General features: G+C 40.9%; 1 protein-coding gene across 4 annotated transcripts in view; it reads left to right on the top strand.

Moving 5' to 3' along the window:
* The window catches only part of INTS6L (integrator complex subunit 6 like), a 56,862-nt gene extending 47,301 nt beyond the window's left edge, over positions 1 to 9,561 (top strand). For 2 of the 4 annotated variants that reach the window (XM_065915903.1, XM_065915902.1), the window contains 7 exons: positions 468 to 686; positions 1,670 to 1,793; positions 2,830 to 2,972; positions 4,800 to 5,034; positions 6,624 to 6,998; positions 7,858 to 7,951; positions 8,645 to 9,561. In XM_065915903.1, coding sequence (XP_065771975.1) covers positions 468 to 686; positions 1,670 to 1,793; positions 2,830 to 2,972; positions 4,800 to 5,034; positions 6,624 to 6,998; positions 7,858 to 7,951; positions 8,645 to 8,747 — 1,293 coding nt within the window. In that variant the 3' untranslated portion in view covers positions 8,748 to 9,561. Of the gene's footprint in view, positions 1 to 467; positions 687 to 1,669; positions 1,794 to 2,829; positions 2,973 to 4,799; positions 5,035 to 6,623; positions 6,999 to 7,857; positions 7,952 to 8,644 lie in introns of those variants that run through there. The other 2 variants (XM_065915905.1, XM_065915906.1) reach the window with 2 other exon arrangements.
* Positions 9,562 to 16,741: the final 7,180 nt, after the last annotated feature.

Below are 16,741 nucleotides of genomic sequence, written 5' to 3'. Positions count from 1 at the left end.
TGTGAGTGGTCTGACATTAGAAATGAACACTATAAGTTTTTTCAGATACAATGCCAATCTATGCAATCTGAATTTCAGCACTAGTGCAATTTTATAAATGCAGAGTTTTACCTTTTATAACTGGATTCAAAATGAGTATGTTGACTTACACTAGATTTTACAGTAACAAAATTTGATTTTAAATATCTATGAATGTAATTCTTACCCCTGGTTTTCATTCTTTCCATGATTCAGTCATAATTTTGACACTAAAGAAGAGGGAAAAAATGCTTTATTGGTCTTTCTAGCCCCCTCTGTTCTTTGTGGTAGTACAGAGAAGCACAGGAAAATGTTTAATTATCTGTTTTTCTGTGATTTGTAATTTAAATTTGTTCAGTGGGGTTCTTAAAGTATCATCTTTCTTAAGTAATAAAAACAACAGTGATAATATAGCTCTTTTTATAACATACTATGTACTTTCATTTTAGACCAAACTAGAGTCAGAACGAATACTAGCATCAGTGGGGAAGAAACCTCCCCAGGAAATTGGAATCAAAGTGAAAAATCATTCTGGTGGTGGTGTTTCCTTGACTCACAATAAAAACTTTAGAAAACTATTGAAAGAAATCATTGGGGATACTGCACCAAGACTGACAGAATTGAACACCAAAGAATTTGCCGGCTTCCAAGTAGGGCTCTTAAACAAGGTAAATTGTGACATAAATAGCTTGTTGGGGGTGGTGGGGAAAGATAAGGTCTGTGAAAGACAAAGGGGAGAAGGAATGGGAACGAAAAAGGAGAGCTTTCAGATCCCTTGCAGAACATTTGGTCCTATCCAAAATATCCATAAGACATGTGGTCCACACAAAAAGGCCCTTGAAATCTGGTCCGATCATATTTGGTTCATGCCAAATGGACAGAACCAAGTATCAAGGACTTTCTTGGTATGTGCTACATGTCTTATGAACATTTTGGACAGCACCAAGTATGACCAAATATCAAGGATCTTTGGGGTGGACCAAATGTCTGCTAAACTTCAGATCATACTGCTGAACTAACATTTGTGAGAGAATGGGGGAAGGAAGGACGAATGGGTATGAAGAGCTTCAGGCATCAGTATAGCTTGTAGAAAGTCTTGGCCAGCCCAACAGGGAACCCTGGCACCACAAGATCCCATAGAGGAGGTCCACATTGACAGAGCTGGCCAGGCGTGAACATCCCCCATCATTCTCAGTCACTGGCTGGGGGCAGCCTGGAAAGAGCACGGCCTCTGTTCCAGCGCTGCCCCAGATCCTGAAGGTACTGTGGCTGGAGGTGCTCAGATCACTGTACCCCTTGTGGATCAGCCATTGCTTCCTGGACGGACATCCCATCAGCTCCTCTCCGTGGCTGCCAGGGGACGGCATCTAGATTGTGAATAGTGGGGCTGCAAGGCTGCCACAGGCACAGATCTCAAGATCTGATGTTTTAAATGGTATACTTGAAAAAAGATATACACAGTGGCTTTAAAGCTATGTGGATGTAGTAGAATTCAGAACAGGGCCAGCAAAGGCGAATTTTCCACTGCAAAATTATACTGAAGTCAGTTGTAATGAATATCCCTCTCTTTGCTAAGATTTTAAGAGGATTAAGAATTACATTTCTATATTAAAAGCCTCAGGAGTAACTGAAATTGTTTCATTTCAAATAGGATTTGAAACCTCAGACATATAGAAATGCTTACGATATTCCACGTAGAGATCTTTTAGACCAGTTAACCAGAATGCGATCCAATCTGCTGAAAACACACAAGTTTATTGTTGGACAAGATGAAGGTAAGTGAACAAAGAAGTACTTTTTGTTGATAAAATGTCAAGTCTGACTAACATGAAGGTGTTTATTGCATAAATCGTATGTTATTTTGTAATACTTTAATATTTATAATACCTATTTTCTCTAAATCCCTTCATCTACTAGCACAAGTTTATTGTTCTTGGGTTTAAGGGGAAGTGGGCATTAATTGGCATGTATATTACACTACACATGCTTTAGCTCTTGTAAGTCTCCAAACAACCCTGTGAGATAGATACTGTTTTTATGCCCATTTTTATGGACATTGGAACTCAGAATGAGCGTTTTAATAGCTTCCCCAGTTCTAGTGAGCTGGAAAGCAGCAGAAACTAGGTCTATCAGAATTTGGAAATTGTATACCCTGACACTGTACCACCTAGCCTGCTCTGACAAACTCAATCCAGATTCCTTATTTACAGGAAAAGAATGAACCTGATATTGTCGAGGATAATTGATGATGATGTACAATTCCCCTTGACTCCATTTTGTTCATTTTAAACAGTGTCATTTGTCCATTAAAATGAGCAAATCTTAGCCTGGCCAACCTCCTGAAATTATATGCCAGTATTTTTTTTTGAGGGGGTAGGATCTTTTTTAGGAAGAAAGCCTGTAGATCTAATCAGGTTTTCTAAAAGGGTACGGCCCACTAACCAAGATTCTCTAGATGATAAGAGAAAGCCAGAGAGCCTAGGCTCTTCGAAACACAAAATATTTGGTTTTGAGTTGGGATGTGGTATAGGGAATGTCAGCCCATTCTCAAACCTGTGACGAAGAGTGAGGGAGTTGTTCTTGGTCTAGGGATTTGAGCTTGGAGGCCGTGGTGATGATAGACTGAGTGATGAATGGGATGAAGAGAGATAATTTTAGATCCTAGAATGCTAGATTCAAGATTTTAGCCTATCGGTTGCTGAGATACACAATGCTAAACCAGGCTATGATCATGTCTTCTCAGAAGGACCACACACACTTCAACTATAGAACATGTGTAGAGCATCTGTTTGTCTTCTGGTGATTTTGCAGATTCTCTTCATAGTGTTCCAGTTGCACAAATGGGTAACTATCAAGAATATCTAAAGACATTGGCTTCTCCACTTCGAGAGATTGATCCAGATCAACCAAAAAGACTACATACTTTTGGCAATCCATTTAAACAAGATAAGAAGGTGGGATACCCAGTTCTATGTCTGTGTAAATCATGATATTCTTGAAATAACTCCTTCCTTTTTGACAAGGTGTATAGAAGTCAGAGGTCTTACTTCTGTTTGTTTAAAAGATAAAATATGTCTCCAGGGCTCTTTGTGAGTAGAAAGTGGGAGCCTCCTGATGGAAGAGTATGTTGGTTAAAAAATGGTAGCTGGCATTTACTGCATATGTAGTAGGAGCTGATGTTTTAAATGATAACATTGAATGCACACAACCATTCTGCATATGAGTATAACTATCTGCCCTATAATATGAAGAAATCAGACCTCATCGTGGTCAAATGATTCATCCTGAGTGACACAGCCAATCTTTCCTGCTCCAAAGTTTGTATTTATTCCCAGCTCCACACACTAATTCCTTCAATATTGAGATCACCATTTATTTCCTTTTGTGCTCTATCTAGACAGTTATTAAGTGTTTTTCTTGAAATATGAAGTACTAAGTGATGTTGCTTTATTGGCTTGTCCTACAAGGGATATAAATATGAGATGTGTGTGCACACGCATGTGTGTGTGTGTGTGTGTGTGTGTATCTGTGTGTATATGTGAGAGATATGCTGACTTGATGATGTAAGTGTGAAGACAAATGAGAATTGTATCTGCAATCATGGAAGAAACCATTGTTACAAAGGTGCAGAGCATGCAATAATGTCTTCTGTAACAAAACTGGACCAAAAGTATTCTACTTTACCTGAATCCTCAGTTAACTAGAGTTCTTCTTAATCTTCTGTGTCTTGGTTTTTGTCATTGGTAGCACTGGAGATAACTATGACATCTAACTAATAGAGCTCTGTGGAGAATTGAGTTAGTACCTGTACATCATTTAGAACATTACCTGACATGTGGTACATGCTCAGTGAATATGTTTTCCTCTTTCTGTACTGTTTTGCTTTGAGAAATGCTTTGGAAAAGTCATTTATCATGGTTTTATTCAAATAATGGAATTGCATCTTCCTGGGTTATCCTTGGATGAGAACAGCTTTTAGTTAACCTTCTATACTGCTGTCTCTCATCTTTTATTCCCAGGGGTGAAAAGCCCCCTCCTTCATTTGTGTCCAACACCAAGGTGAATATATATGAATCTCTGTGAGGTTGCTACTGGGGGAATGACATTTTCCATCTACCTATCTGTCACCATTTACATGCAGCATTCTGTATAGTGATAATCAATATTTCTTAAGGATGCGTTTAAATCACACAAAAGGGAATGATTTCCTTACCAAGGTTTGATGCAAAATGGTTTGTAGCTTCTTCAGAAGGGTGACTGTGGGTTAATTTCCATTTTGGTTGATGAGAGTTTCTTATTCCCCAGGCTTTCAGGTTAATCATGATTGTGTTATGTTTGACGTAAAATAAGTTTCCTCCTTGTTCCACTTAGACTGGATTAAAATTGAGTAGTGTTTTCTGAAAAGTCTATGTGAGGCATGGCAAATCTTTGGCCCATGATTAAGATCTATATTGTTTGGAGAAGGAAATGGCAACCCACTCCAGTATTCTTGCCTGGAGAATTCCATGGATGGAGGAACCTGACAAGCTACAGTCCATGGGGTTGCAGAGTCCGACACAAAAACTGAGCGACTATCACTCACTCAGGTTCTTGTTGCAAGTAATTCAATGAAGTCCTTCCTTCTTGAATAAGTACTGTATTTCTTTTTTCTTCTTATAAATATATTGTTCACTCAAAAAGAAAAAAGATCTATATTGTTGACATAATACATGATCATATATGCATGTGAAGAGTGTGTGCAATGTTCTCTTTAATGGAATATGTTCATTGATGTTTTCTAGGGAATGATGATCGATGAAGCAGATGAGTTTGTAGCAGGGCCGCAAAACAAAGTGAAACGTCCTGGAGAACTCAACAGTCCTTTGTCATCCAAGAGAAGGCGGAGTATGTCCCTGCTGTTGAGGAAACCACAAACACCACCTACTGTAACTAACCATGTGGGCGGAAAGGGACCACCCTCAGCCTCGTGGTTCCCATCTTATTCAAACCTCATAAAACCCACCCTTGTATATACAGGTATAGAGTAGTGGTTGTGATTTCCTTATGGCCCCTAGAGGACTAAGACACTAAACAATTTTCTTTTATATTCATTTCTTTTGTATTCAGTTTTTTGTTCATTAAGTAAGCCATTATTAATCATCCATGTGGTAGGTACAAAGCACCCTGTGAGATGAGAGACCTTGTTTCAAGGATCTCCATCTATACGAGGGGAGGAAGATCCCTACTTACATAGTAGTTAACACAAGATGGATAAATGTTGGAAGATGTGCCTGTTGACTTGTCAAGTCAAGGCTGAAGGAGGTGCAACAATTTGGAGTTGCTGTAGAAGTCAGTAGGAGCAAATGGGCTCAACAAAGGCTGGGTCTGCACTGGGTCAGTAAAGGCTGGTGCTGTCTGTGCTCATCTCCTCTCCTCACTCCAGCCCAGTGCAGTCTGGCCCAGCTTCCTCCACTCCACTGGATGGTGCCAAGTATAAATCCCACATCCTGCCATGACTCTCCATTCCTCTGATCTATGCTGCCATCATGTCACCATGATACTCCAATAGCTTTTTATTTTTCTACCTTCCAACCTCATCTAACTCATCTTCTGACCTACAGCCAGAGTGATCATATCAACACAGAAATCAGATCATACCACATCCATGCTGAAAGCACCTCATTACCTTTCCTAGGCACTCAGAGTACAATCTGAGCTCCTGACAAGCTCTGCACAACCTGGGCCCACCATACTCTCCTAACATGTGTCCTCGGCATGGGCACAGGCCGGCTCTCTCTCCTCCTCCAGCCTCTGCCCAAAGGACACCTGCTCAGAAGGATCTGCCTGACCTCGTGATCCACTGGGACTCCCCCTCCTGCTCTCTGTCCCCTCCCTGCGTACATCTCCCTGAACACGAATTTGAACTGTAATTATTTATTATTTTGTTGAATCATAGCACACTTCCTGCCTGGCCTCCCCATGAGCATGGACATTCCATAAGGGTGGGGATTGTTTCTCTATGTGCTGTTGGAGGCCTCCCCCAGCTCCTGGCATGGTGCCCAGCACAGAGGACGATGAGTCAATGGAGGAGAGGTGTCAGACCTGGAGTAAAAAGAAATTCACTTTTCTGAGACAGAAAAGATGGATGAGGAGAATCATGTATTGGCAGAGAATTGGGGTCATGGGGGACATATAGACCCTTCAGATCTAGTGGTCACCACCTCTGTTTCCTCAGAAGTTTTAAGGAAGAGAGGAGGGAGTTTGAGGGGGGCACACACAGTCTGGTGTCAAACTCAGTAGAGCAGGGCATTTCATAGGTAAATGACAGAAATCATGACATCAAGTGAGACTTGCTGCTTTTCAGCTTGTAAAGCACAAGCTGCAGCTAAGCCCTCAGTGCCAGGGATCTGAGACTGTTTATTAGATGTTCTGTATTGTTTCCATATGTATTCTTGGTGCCATGGAGATTACCTTTCTGAGCTCAATTTGAGGGGTCTTGAGCTCCATCTGGTACATCCCCTTGCTTTATGAAACCATTTCCTCAAAACTGAGGAGCACCATGATATCCCTTTGGGGTTACTATAACACACCTACCCCATAGATCAACTTATCATTTTGGTTTCCAGGTGTTACTGTCACTCACGATGTTCATGAGGAGAAGATGGAAAATGGTCAAATCTCACCTGATGGCTTCTTGTCAAAATCTGCTTCACAAGAGCTTATGAATATGGCAGGAGATGGTATCCCACCGGATCAAGTGGATTCTCTATCTGATGATTTCACTAGTCTCAGGGAAGATGGCCCGATTCACAAACCTGGGTGTAATGCACTTATAGGAGAAACCAAGAACTGCAGCGTCTCTGTGGATGATCAAGAAGTCTCAGTAACATCTGCTTTGGAAATTGTACCAAGTACATTGCAGATAACTCCTGCTATGGCACAAGGAATCAATGCTGATATAAAACACCAGTTAATGAAGGAAGTTCGAAAATTTGGACGAAGTAAGTAGTAGAAGAACATCTATCAGTAATATAATGGGGAGATCCCTTTCATTTTAAGATTCAAAATAGATTCAGGGTAACTCTTAAGGTGCATTTTTGGGAAATATTGGACTTTCACATAATTGAAAATGATTCCTCTTGTTTTACCTAAACAACTCAATACACCTTTCTGAAGTTTTCCCCCCTTACTTACTGTAATAATCTCCTTTTGCTGCTGTAACAAGTTATCACAAACTTTGTAGCTCAAAACTGATTTATCTTAGAGTTGTGGAAGTCAGATTTGAAATTCTTTTCATTGGGCTAACATGAAGGTGTTGGCAGGCTAGTGTTCCTTCTGGATGCTCAGGGGGAGTCTGTTTCCTTACCTCTTCCAGCTTCCACAGGCTGCCTGTGTTCCTTGACTCATGGCCCCTTCCTCCATCTTAAACCAGCAATGTAGCCCCTTCTTAAGCCAGCAGTGTAGCCAAGCAATGTAGCTTCTCTCTAACCTCTGCCCCCACCCTTACATCTTTTCTCCCTGACCAGCTCTACTGCCTCCCTTTCCTAAGGATATTTGTGATTATATTGGGCCTCCATGTATAAACCTGGATAATCTCCCCAGCTCCAGATCCATAACTTAATCCCATCTGCAAAGTAAAGTCTCTTTTGCAAGATAAGGTAATATGTTCACAGTTTCTGAGAATTAGGACATGGACAACTTGAGGGGTGGGGCATCATTCAGCTGACCACATTTGATTAGTGTTTACAGGTTTCCCTAGCAGATACGTGCAGATGTCTTGATGATTGCTGAGGATGTGTAAATATTGAATTTTATTTTTCATCCATATTGTTAACAATAATAATTTTTTAATATCTTCAGAGTATGAAAGAATTTTCACTTTGCTTGAAGGAGTACAAGGACCTCTTGCAGTCAAGAAACAATTTGTTGAATTTACCATCAAGGAAGCTGCAAGGTGGGTGTGAAGAGGAACTCTTCATTGTGTTTTTTATTTAGTTAATTATTTTTGGTTATGCTGGGTGTTCTTTCTGTGCTCAGGCTTTCTCTAGTTGCGGTGCACAGGCTTGTCATTTCAGTGGCTTCTCTTGTTGCAGAGCACGGGCTCCAGGGAGTGCAGGCTTCAGTAGCTGCGGCGTCTGGGTTCAGTAGTTGCAGCTCCTGGGCTCTAGAGCACAGGCTTGTAGTTTTGGTGCATGGGCTTAGTTGCCCGAGGCATGTGGGATCTTAATTCTTGGGCCAGGAATCAAACCTGTATCCCCTGCATTGCAGAGCAGATTCCACTAGACAACCAGGGAAGTCACTTGTGTGTTTTTGTAAGCATAAGGACCCAATGTAAGACAGACAGAGGGATTGATCCTGCCTTTCTTTTGTAAGCCCTGGCCTTCGTGTATAGTTACAGCTATCTCCAGAGGCATTTAGATTGCTATTGTCCGAGTCCAACTCATTCACCCAAGTCTATGGGAACTTTCTGAACTCTTCACAGTCTTAGGTGGGCTTGGGCTCTCAGTTGGTACTCTTGGTATTAGCTAAGCCCCATCTTTACATGAAGATACATTTTCTATTTCCCATGTAGATTGTCACTTCCACCTGGTACCCCACACAGTGCTTTAGGGCCTTTTGGTTAATAAAATTCCTCTTTCTTTTTTAGGTTCAAAAGACGAGTCTTAATTCAGTACCTTGAGAAGGTACTAGAAAAAATAGAATCCTATCACCTTCTCAACAATGTTAATCACATCAACAGCAGATCATGATGTTACTGCAGAGACCAAGAAGGAAAAAAGAACAAGTTCTCTGTGTTGTAGGACAGAGCGGGATATTGTTGAACATCCTAGGATGTTTTAGTCAAGGGAACTGGCTTCCAGTGGTTAAGAAAAAGCAACGACACTTTTCATTTTCTGATTCTCTGGCAGTAAAAGCTGGCTTTGCCCTATGTTTTCTTTAAAAGTACTAACTGGTTGTTTTATTGTTACTTTTCCCAATTGAGGAAGGTGATATGATTAATCCAGCAGGTTAAGTTCAGTGAACACACACAAATGATAAGGGTTCACTCTTGAGCTTGGTCATCCTGGGCACGTCCAGAGTGACTAGGGGCCACCTGCAGGTGGAGCACTACTTGATGCTCTTACTATGTCATTTAGAAAGAAGAAGGGTTCAGAGTCCAACTACTAATTGTGTGTGTTCTGAACGAAGTTTTCAACAATTCCTAGTTGTGCCTTTAAAACCATGCAATATTCAGGACAGTTTGGATCAAAGAGTGAGAAAGCTGCTATTTGGATAACTTATTTCTCCATGGGAGGGGGCAGGGAGAGTCACCAAATCATCTACCTCCAACTGTCTTCTATTTTGTCTAGAGACATTACAAAGTACACCTGAGGTCACCTCCACCCCTGACGTTTGTTCTTGCTTGTGACACCAGAAAGGCTTCAGGTGGACTTGTGCATTCTGTGCTTCAGAAGCACTAAAAGAAAAAATAATGTAGATATTTCCTTTAATGTTTATACAAAAGTTTTTATGGAGCAGTATTGTTATGTTTGTATTTGCAAAAATTTAAGTGTACAAAGAGATTTTGACTTTTCATATATAAAATAAATCATTTTATTGATTTTTCACAAGGTCATTGACACTTGAAAAATTTCTAGTTTTGTCTTTCTTGTGATTTGTAACTCCTTTCAGAAAAAAAGTGCCCACTGTAATTAAGATGTTAGCGGAATGATGTAAACTTCAAAATGTCACTCACCGAACTGATACTGGTGAAACTGGTGGAGTGGGGTACTCCAGAAACACTGAAAACACTAGGGGAAATGATTGGAATCACATTTACTGGGACTCTGGAAGATAGGGGTTTACAGCAACCAAGTGAATGTTGAGTCAAAAGAAGACCCATTGAAATGTGATAGGATTATCTGGTAGCATTTTAACTTATTCTTGCCCGATTCCCCTCCCCAGTATAACAGTGGTCTTGAAGATGTCAGCCTGCCTTCCAACTGAGGGTTCCTGGCTCAAGAGGGAGAATAATAGACCTTATTCCCGAGGAATTGTGTTTGTTTAAACCTGTCCAGAGGCCTCCCTGAAGAACTGACCAATGGGATTGATTGCTTTTCTTTTGTCTAACTCTAAACTCTCTTATAAGGACTTCCTTGGTGGTCCAGTGGTTAAGACTGTACTTCCACTGCAAGGAGCACAGGTTTGATTCCTGATGCAGGAACTAAGATCCCTCATGCCATGTGGTGCAGCCAAAAAAAGGTTTTTTTTTTTAAATTTTAAAAATAAACTCTTAAGAGTAGAGAAGCAGCCATGTGAAGGATGTTCCTCAAAAACATTGAAAGGCAAGTGAGGGACTTCCTTGATGGTCCAGTGGTTAGGAATCCACCAGCCAATGCAGGGGACAGGGATTCAATCCCTGGTACAGGAAAAGTCCACATGCCACAGAGCAGCTAAACCCATGTGCCACAACTACTGAGCCAGCACTCTAGAGCTCAGGAGCCACAACTACTAAAGCCTGAGTGCCTAGAGCCCATGCTCCTAAAAAATAAAGAAAAAGGCAAGTGAATAAGCTCCTGATGCTTATGGCAAGTAAAGTGTTAGTCGCTCAGTCATGATGGTAGTTGTTGTTCAGTTGCTAAGTCTTGTCCAACTCTTTGTGACCCCATGAACTCCAGCATGCCAGGCTGCTTTGTCCTTCACTATTGCCCAGAGTTTGCTCAAACTCATGTCCACTGAGTCGGTGATGCCATCCAACCATCTCATCCTCTGTCGTCCCCTTCTCTTCCTGCACTCAGTCTTTCCCAGCATCAGGGTCTTTTCCAAGGAGTCAGCTCTTCACATCAGGTGGCCAAAGTATTGGAGTTTCAGCTTCAGCATCAGTTCTTCCAAGAATATTCAGGGTTGATTTCCCTTAGGATTGACTGGTTTGATCTCCTTGCAGTCCTAGGGACTCTCTAGAGGTCTTCTCCAGCACCACAATTAGAAAGCACCAGTTCTTCAGCACTTAGCCTTCTTTATTGTCCAACTCTCACATCCATACATGACTACTGGAAAAACCATAGGTTTGACTATATGGGCCTATGTCAACAAAGTGATGTCTCTGCTTTTCAATATGCTGAGTTTGTCGTAGCTTTTCTTCCCAGCTGGCACTAGTGGTAAAGAATCTGCCTGCCAGTGCAGAAGATGCAGGAGACACAGGTTCGAGCCCTGGGTTGGGAAGATCCACTGGCATAGGAAATGGTAACCCACTCCAGTATTCTTGCCTGGAAAATTCCATGGACAGAGGAGCCTGGACGGCTACAATTTATTGGGTCACAAGGAATCGGACATGACTGAGCACACACACATCTTAGATTCCATATACATGAGTTCATGTGATATTTGTTTATCTCTTCCTGACTTACTTCACTCTATATAATAATCTCGAGGTTTATTCACCTCATTAGCACTGACTCAAATGTGTTCCTTTCTATGGCTAAGTAATATACCATTGTAGATGTGTACCACAGCTTCTTTATCCATTCATCTGTTGATGGGCATCTAGTTTGCTAACATATCCTAGCTATTGCAAATAGTGCTGAAGTGAACATTGGGGTACATGTGTCTTTTTCAATTATGATTTTCTCAGGGTATATGCCCAGTAGTGGAGTCATTGGGTCTTATGGTCGTTTTATTCCTAGTTTTTTAAGGAATCTCCACACTGTCCTCCATAGTGGCTGTATCAATTTACATTCCCACCAACAGTGTGAGAGGGTTCCTTTTTCTCCACATCCTCTCCAGCATTTATTGTTTGTAGACTTTTTGATGAGAGCCACTCTGACTGGTGTGAGGTGATATCTCATTGTAGTTTTGATTTGCATTTCTTTAATAGTGAGTGATATTGAGCATCTTTTCATGTGTTTATTAATCATCTCTATGTCTTCTTTGGAGATATATCTTTTTATATATTCTTCCCACTTTTTGATTGGGTTGTTTTTTTTTCTGGTATCGAGTTATATGAGCTGCTTATATATTTTGGAGACTAATCCTTTGTCAGCTGTTTCATTTGTTTTCACCTTTTTTATAGTTTTCTTTGCCGTGCAAAAGCTCTTAAGTTTAATTAGGTCCCACTTTATTTTTGTTTTTATTTCCGTTACTCTGGGAGGTGGGTCATAGAGGATCTTGCTGTGATTTATGTCATATAGTGTTCTGCCTATGTTTTCCTCTAAGAGTTGTATAGTTTATGGTCCTACATTTAGGCCCTTCATCCATTTTGAGTTTATCTTTGTGTGTGGTGTTAGGAGGGGTTCTAATTTCATTCTTCCACACATAGCTGTCCAGGTTTCCCAGGACCATTTATTGAAGACACTATCGTTTCTTCATTGTATGGTCTTGCCTCCTTTGTCAAAGATAAGGTGCCCATAGGTGCATGGATTTATCTCTTGGCTTTCTATCTTGCTCCATTGGTCTATATTTCTGTTTTTGCGCCAGTACCATACTGTCGTTATGACTGTACCTTTGTAGTATAGTCTGAAGTCAGGAAGATTGATTCCTCCAACTCCATTCTTCTTTCTTAAGATTGCTTTGGCTATTCAGGGTCTTTTGTGTTTCCATATGAATTGTGAAATTTTTTATTCTAGTTCTGTGAAAATTACCATTAGTAATTTGATAGGGATTGCATTGAATCTGTGGATTGCTTTTGGTAGTATAGTCATTTTCACAATATTGATTCTTTCAGCCCAGGAAATGGAATATCTCTCCATTTGTTTATGTCATCTTTGATTTCTTTCATCTGTGTCTTAAAGTAGTAAAACAGTTTTAGGATAAGATAGTTCTGTAATGATTGCACAGCATTGTGAAGGTACTTTATGCCATTGAGCTGTACATTTTAAAATCGTAAACTTTAGGGAATTTCCTGGCGGCCTAGTGGTTAGGATTCCATGCTTCCACTGCCAGGGGCCTAGATTCGATTCTTAGTCAAGTAACTAAAATCCTGCAAGCCGCGGCATGACCAAAAAATAAAACTAAAAGACTGCTGTCACCTCAACAGAGGTAGGGAGGAAAACTAACAGGCTAAAACCACAAACATGATCTAGAACCCCATAAGGACAGACAAATACATCTCCATTATTGTTGCCTCTGATCCTGGTGACAAAATATCTGCAGAAACCAATGCTCTACTTCATGGAGTTAAACATAAACACCTGGTCCAAAAGATAGAGATACTGTGAGTGAATCCGGGGAAAGACAAAGTAATTGCAGACCCAGCTGCTGCTTCATGCTATAAGGTGAATCTGCAGATCAGCAACAAGATGTGGGAACTGGAAAATGGTGGCTGCTTATCTTCCACCACAGTCTCCGACCTCCCAGAGTCCCTCTGTGGCACCTTCTGACCAAAAATATGCAGGAAGTAGAAGTGTCTGTGATGTAAGTCACCTAACCAAAGTGACACTTTACAATGGGCACCTCTTGTCATCTTGCTACTTATGAACATCTCTTTAAACCATACTTCATCTTTAAATAGAAACAACAAAGTCATGATTCTGCCTAACCGGATACATTTCTCCCACCTACAACCAAGAGAACACTAACACATCTCCAAAAGAGGGCACAAAATCAAATATTTTAAGTCTTTTTCATTCTTTACCTGATTCACACCCCGGTTTAATATCATGTACCTTAAAAACTGAAAAATAAAATTAAATAATACCACATCTTGTGTCAGAAGATAAGGAGATGAAGGGTGTTAGAAATTATTTGGTTAATGTATATGTGAGTCGATTCATACAATAATAAATGATACTCATAATCATTATAGTCTTTGTTTCTGCATATGGTTATGTGGTTACTTCTACTTCCCATTCCACATTTTCTTACCCTCACAAGTCCTTTCCCTGGCGATTGTCCTTTCCCTGATGAAGTGACCCAACCTCTCACTCTTGAGGTTCATGGCCGTTAGCAGTCCTAATGAATTAGGGTGGTGTAGTTTCCATTGACTTTAATCAGTGGGCATGAGAGTACTGAGAGGTGCCTTATTGTAGCTCCTGCTGTGAATAGAAGGGGTGATGGTGGGCATCCTTGTCTTGTTTTTCATCTTAAAAAGAATATCCAGTTTTTCACATAGAAATACTGTATGCTACGGATTTCTGATGTGTAACCTTCTTAACAAACGCTTTCAAATTTTTCTTTATGAATAGTTGTTGCATCTCATCCCATGTGCTGTCTGCATTTATTAGGCTAATCGTATGACTTTCCTCTTTTAATCTGCCAATAAAGTGTGATGGTTCAATTGTCTGTAAGCTCCAAATGCACCTTTTCGTCCTGCTCTGTGAAAATGTTTTGGGCCCTTGCCATTTTTTTCCTGTGGCAGTTGTTACTAGCTTTGACCACTAGAGGGCGGGAGAGACAGTGAAAAGCAAGAGATTCGCTTCCCGGTTCTGGGTTGGGGGCAGAGCCAGCTTCTGCAGGGCACCAGGCTTCTCCAGCGCCAGGCTCTGCCCCTCACATTGCTTCTACAGGGCCCGACTGGTGCAGAGCAATGTGGCCAGCACCTCTCCATTGCCAGAAGCCTCCTTTAGACCTCCCTCAGGCAGTATTATTTCGGTTGGCCAAGTTCATTTGATTCTTTCTGTAAGCTATGATGGAAAAACTTGGATGAACTTTTTGGCAAACCCAATATATCAGAGTGTTTCTAGTAAGACACTTGCCCATGTACAACATTGCCAGTCACCTCAGAGAAAGATTTCCAGCAACTCACAGAGGACAGATTTCCAGATAGTTCCACTAGGGTGTCTCCACTACACAGCGACCAGTAACGCTGAAGAAGCTGAAGTTGAACAGTTCTATGAAGAACCTACAAGACCTTCTAGAACTAACATCCCCAAAAAATGTCTTTTTCACTATAGGGGACTGGAATTCAAAAGTAGAAAGTCAAGAAGCACCTGGAGTAACAAGCAAATTTGGCCTTGGAGTACAGATGAAGCAGGGCAAAGGCTAATAGAGTTCTGCCAAGAGAACGCACTGGTCATAGCAAACACCCTCTGCCAACAACACAAGAGAAGACTCTACACATGGACATCACCAGATGGTCGACACCAAAATCAAACTGATTATGTTCTTTGCAGCCAAAGATGGAAAAGCTCTATACAGTCAGCAGAAACAAGACCGGGAGCTGACTGTGGCTCAGATCATGAACTCCTTACTGCCAAATTCAGACTGAAATTGAAGAAAGTGGGGAAAACCACTAGACCATTCAGGTATGACCTAAATCAAATCCCTTAAAATTATACCGTGGAAGTGAGAAATAGATTTAAGGGACTAGATCTGATAGACAGAGTGCCTGATGAACTATGGACAGAGGTTCGTGACATTGTACAGGAGACAGGGATCAAGACCATCCCCATGGAAAAGAAATGCAAAAAGGCAATATGGCTGTCTGAGGCCTTACAAATAGCTGTGAAAACAAGAGAAGTGAAAAGCAAAGGCGAAAAGGAAAGATGTTCCCATTTGAATGCAGATTTCCAAAGAATAGCAAGGACAGATAAGAAAGCCTTCCTCAGTGATCAATGCAAAGAAATAGAGGAAAACAACAGAATGGAAAAGACTAGAGATCTCTTCAAGAAAATAAGAGATACCAAGGGAATATTTCATGCAAAGATGGGCTCGATAAAGGACAGAAATGGTAAGGACTTAACAGAAGCAGAAGATATTAAGAAGAGGTGGCAAGAATACACAGAAAAACTGTACAAAAAAGATCTTCACGACCCAGATAATCACAATGGTGTGATCACTCACCTAGAGCCAGACATCCTGGAATGTGAAGTCAAGTGGGCCTTAGAAAGCATCACTACAAACAAAGCTAGTGGAGGTGATGGAATTCCAGTTGAGCTATTTCAAATCCTGGAAGATGATGCTGTGAAAGTGCTGCACTCAATATGTCAGCAAATTTGGAAAACTCAGCAGTGGACACAGGACTGGAAAAGGTCAGTTTTCATTCCAATACCAAAGAAAGGCAATCCCAAAGAATGCTCAAAATACCTCACGATTGCACTCATCTCACACGCTAGTAAAGTAATGCTTAAAATTCTCCAAACCAGGCTTCAGCAATACGTAAACTGTGAACTTCCAGATGTTCAAGCTGGTTTTAGAAAAGGCAGAGGAACCAGAGATCAAATTGCCAATATCCGCTGGATCATCAAAAAAACAAGAGAGTTCCAGAAAAACATCTATTTCTGCTTTATTGACTATGCTAAAGCCTTTGACTGTGTGGATCACAGTAAACTGTGGAAACTTCTGAAAAAGATGGGAATACCAGACCACCTGACCTGCCTCCTGAGAAACCTGCATGCAGGTCAGGAAGCAACAGTTAGAACTGGACATGGAACAACAGACTGGTTCTAAACAGGAAAAGGAGTAAATCAAGGCTATATACTGTCAACCTGCTTATTTAACTTTTATGCAGAGTACATCATGCGAAACGCTGGGCTGGAAGAAGCACAAGCTGGAATCAAGATTGCTGGGAGAAATATCAATAACCTCAGATATGCAGATGACACTACCCTTATGGCAGAAAGTGAAGAGGAACTAAAAAGCCTCTTGATGAAAGTGAAAGAGGAGAGTGAAAAAGTTGACTTAAAGCTCACCATTCAGAAAACTAAGATCATGGCATCCGTTCTCATCACTTCATGGCAAATAGATGGGGAAACAGTGGAAATAGTGGCTGACTTTATTTTTGGGAGCTGCAAAATCACTGCAGATAGTGATTGCAGCCATGAAATTAAAA

This window comes from Muntiacus reevesi, chromosome X, assembly GCF_963930625.1.
Source record: "Muntiacus reevesi chromosome X, mMunRee1.1, whole genome shotgun sequence".
NCBI classification, from domain to species: Eukaryota; Metazoa; Chordata; class Mammalia; order Artiodactyla; family Cervidae; genus Muntiacus; species Muntiacus reevesi.
Note: the sequence above shows the minus strand (reverse complement) of the source record. Positions and strands in the feature narration are given on the sequence as shown.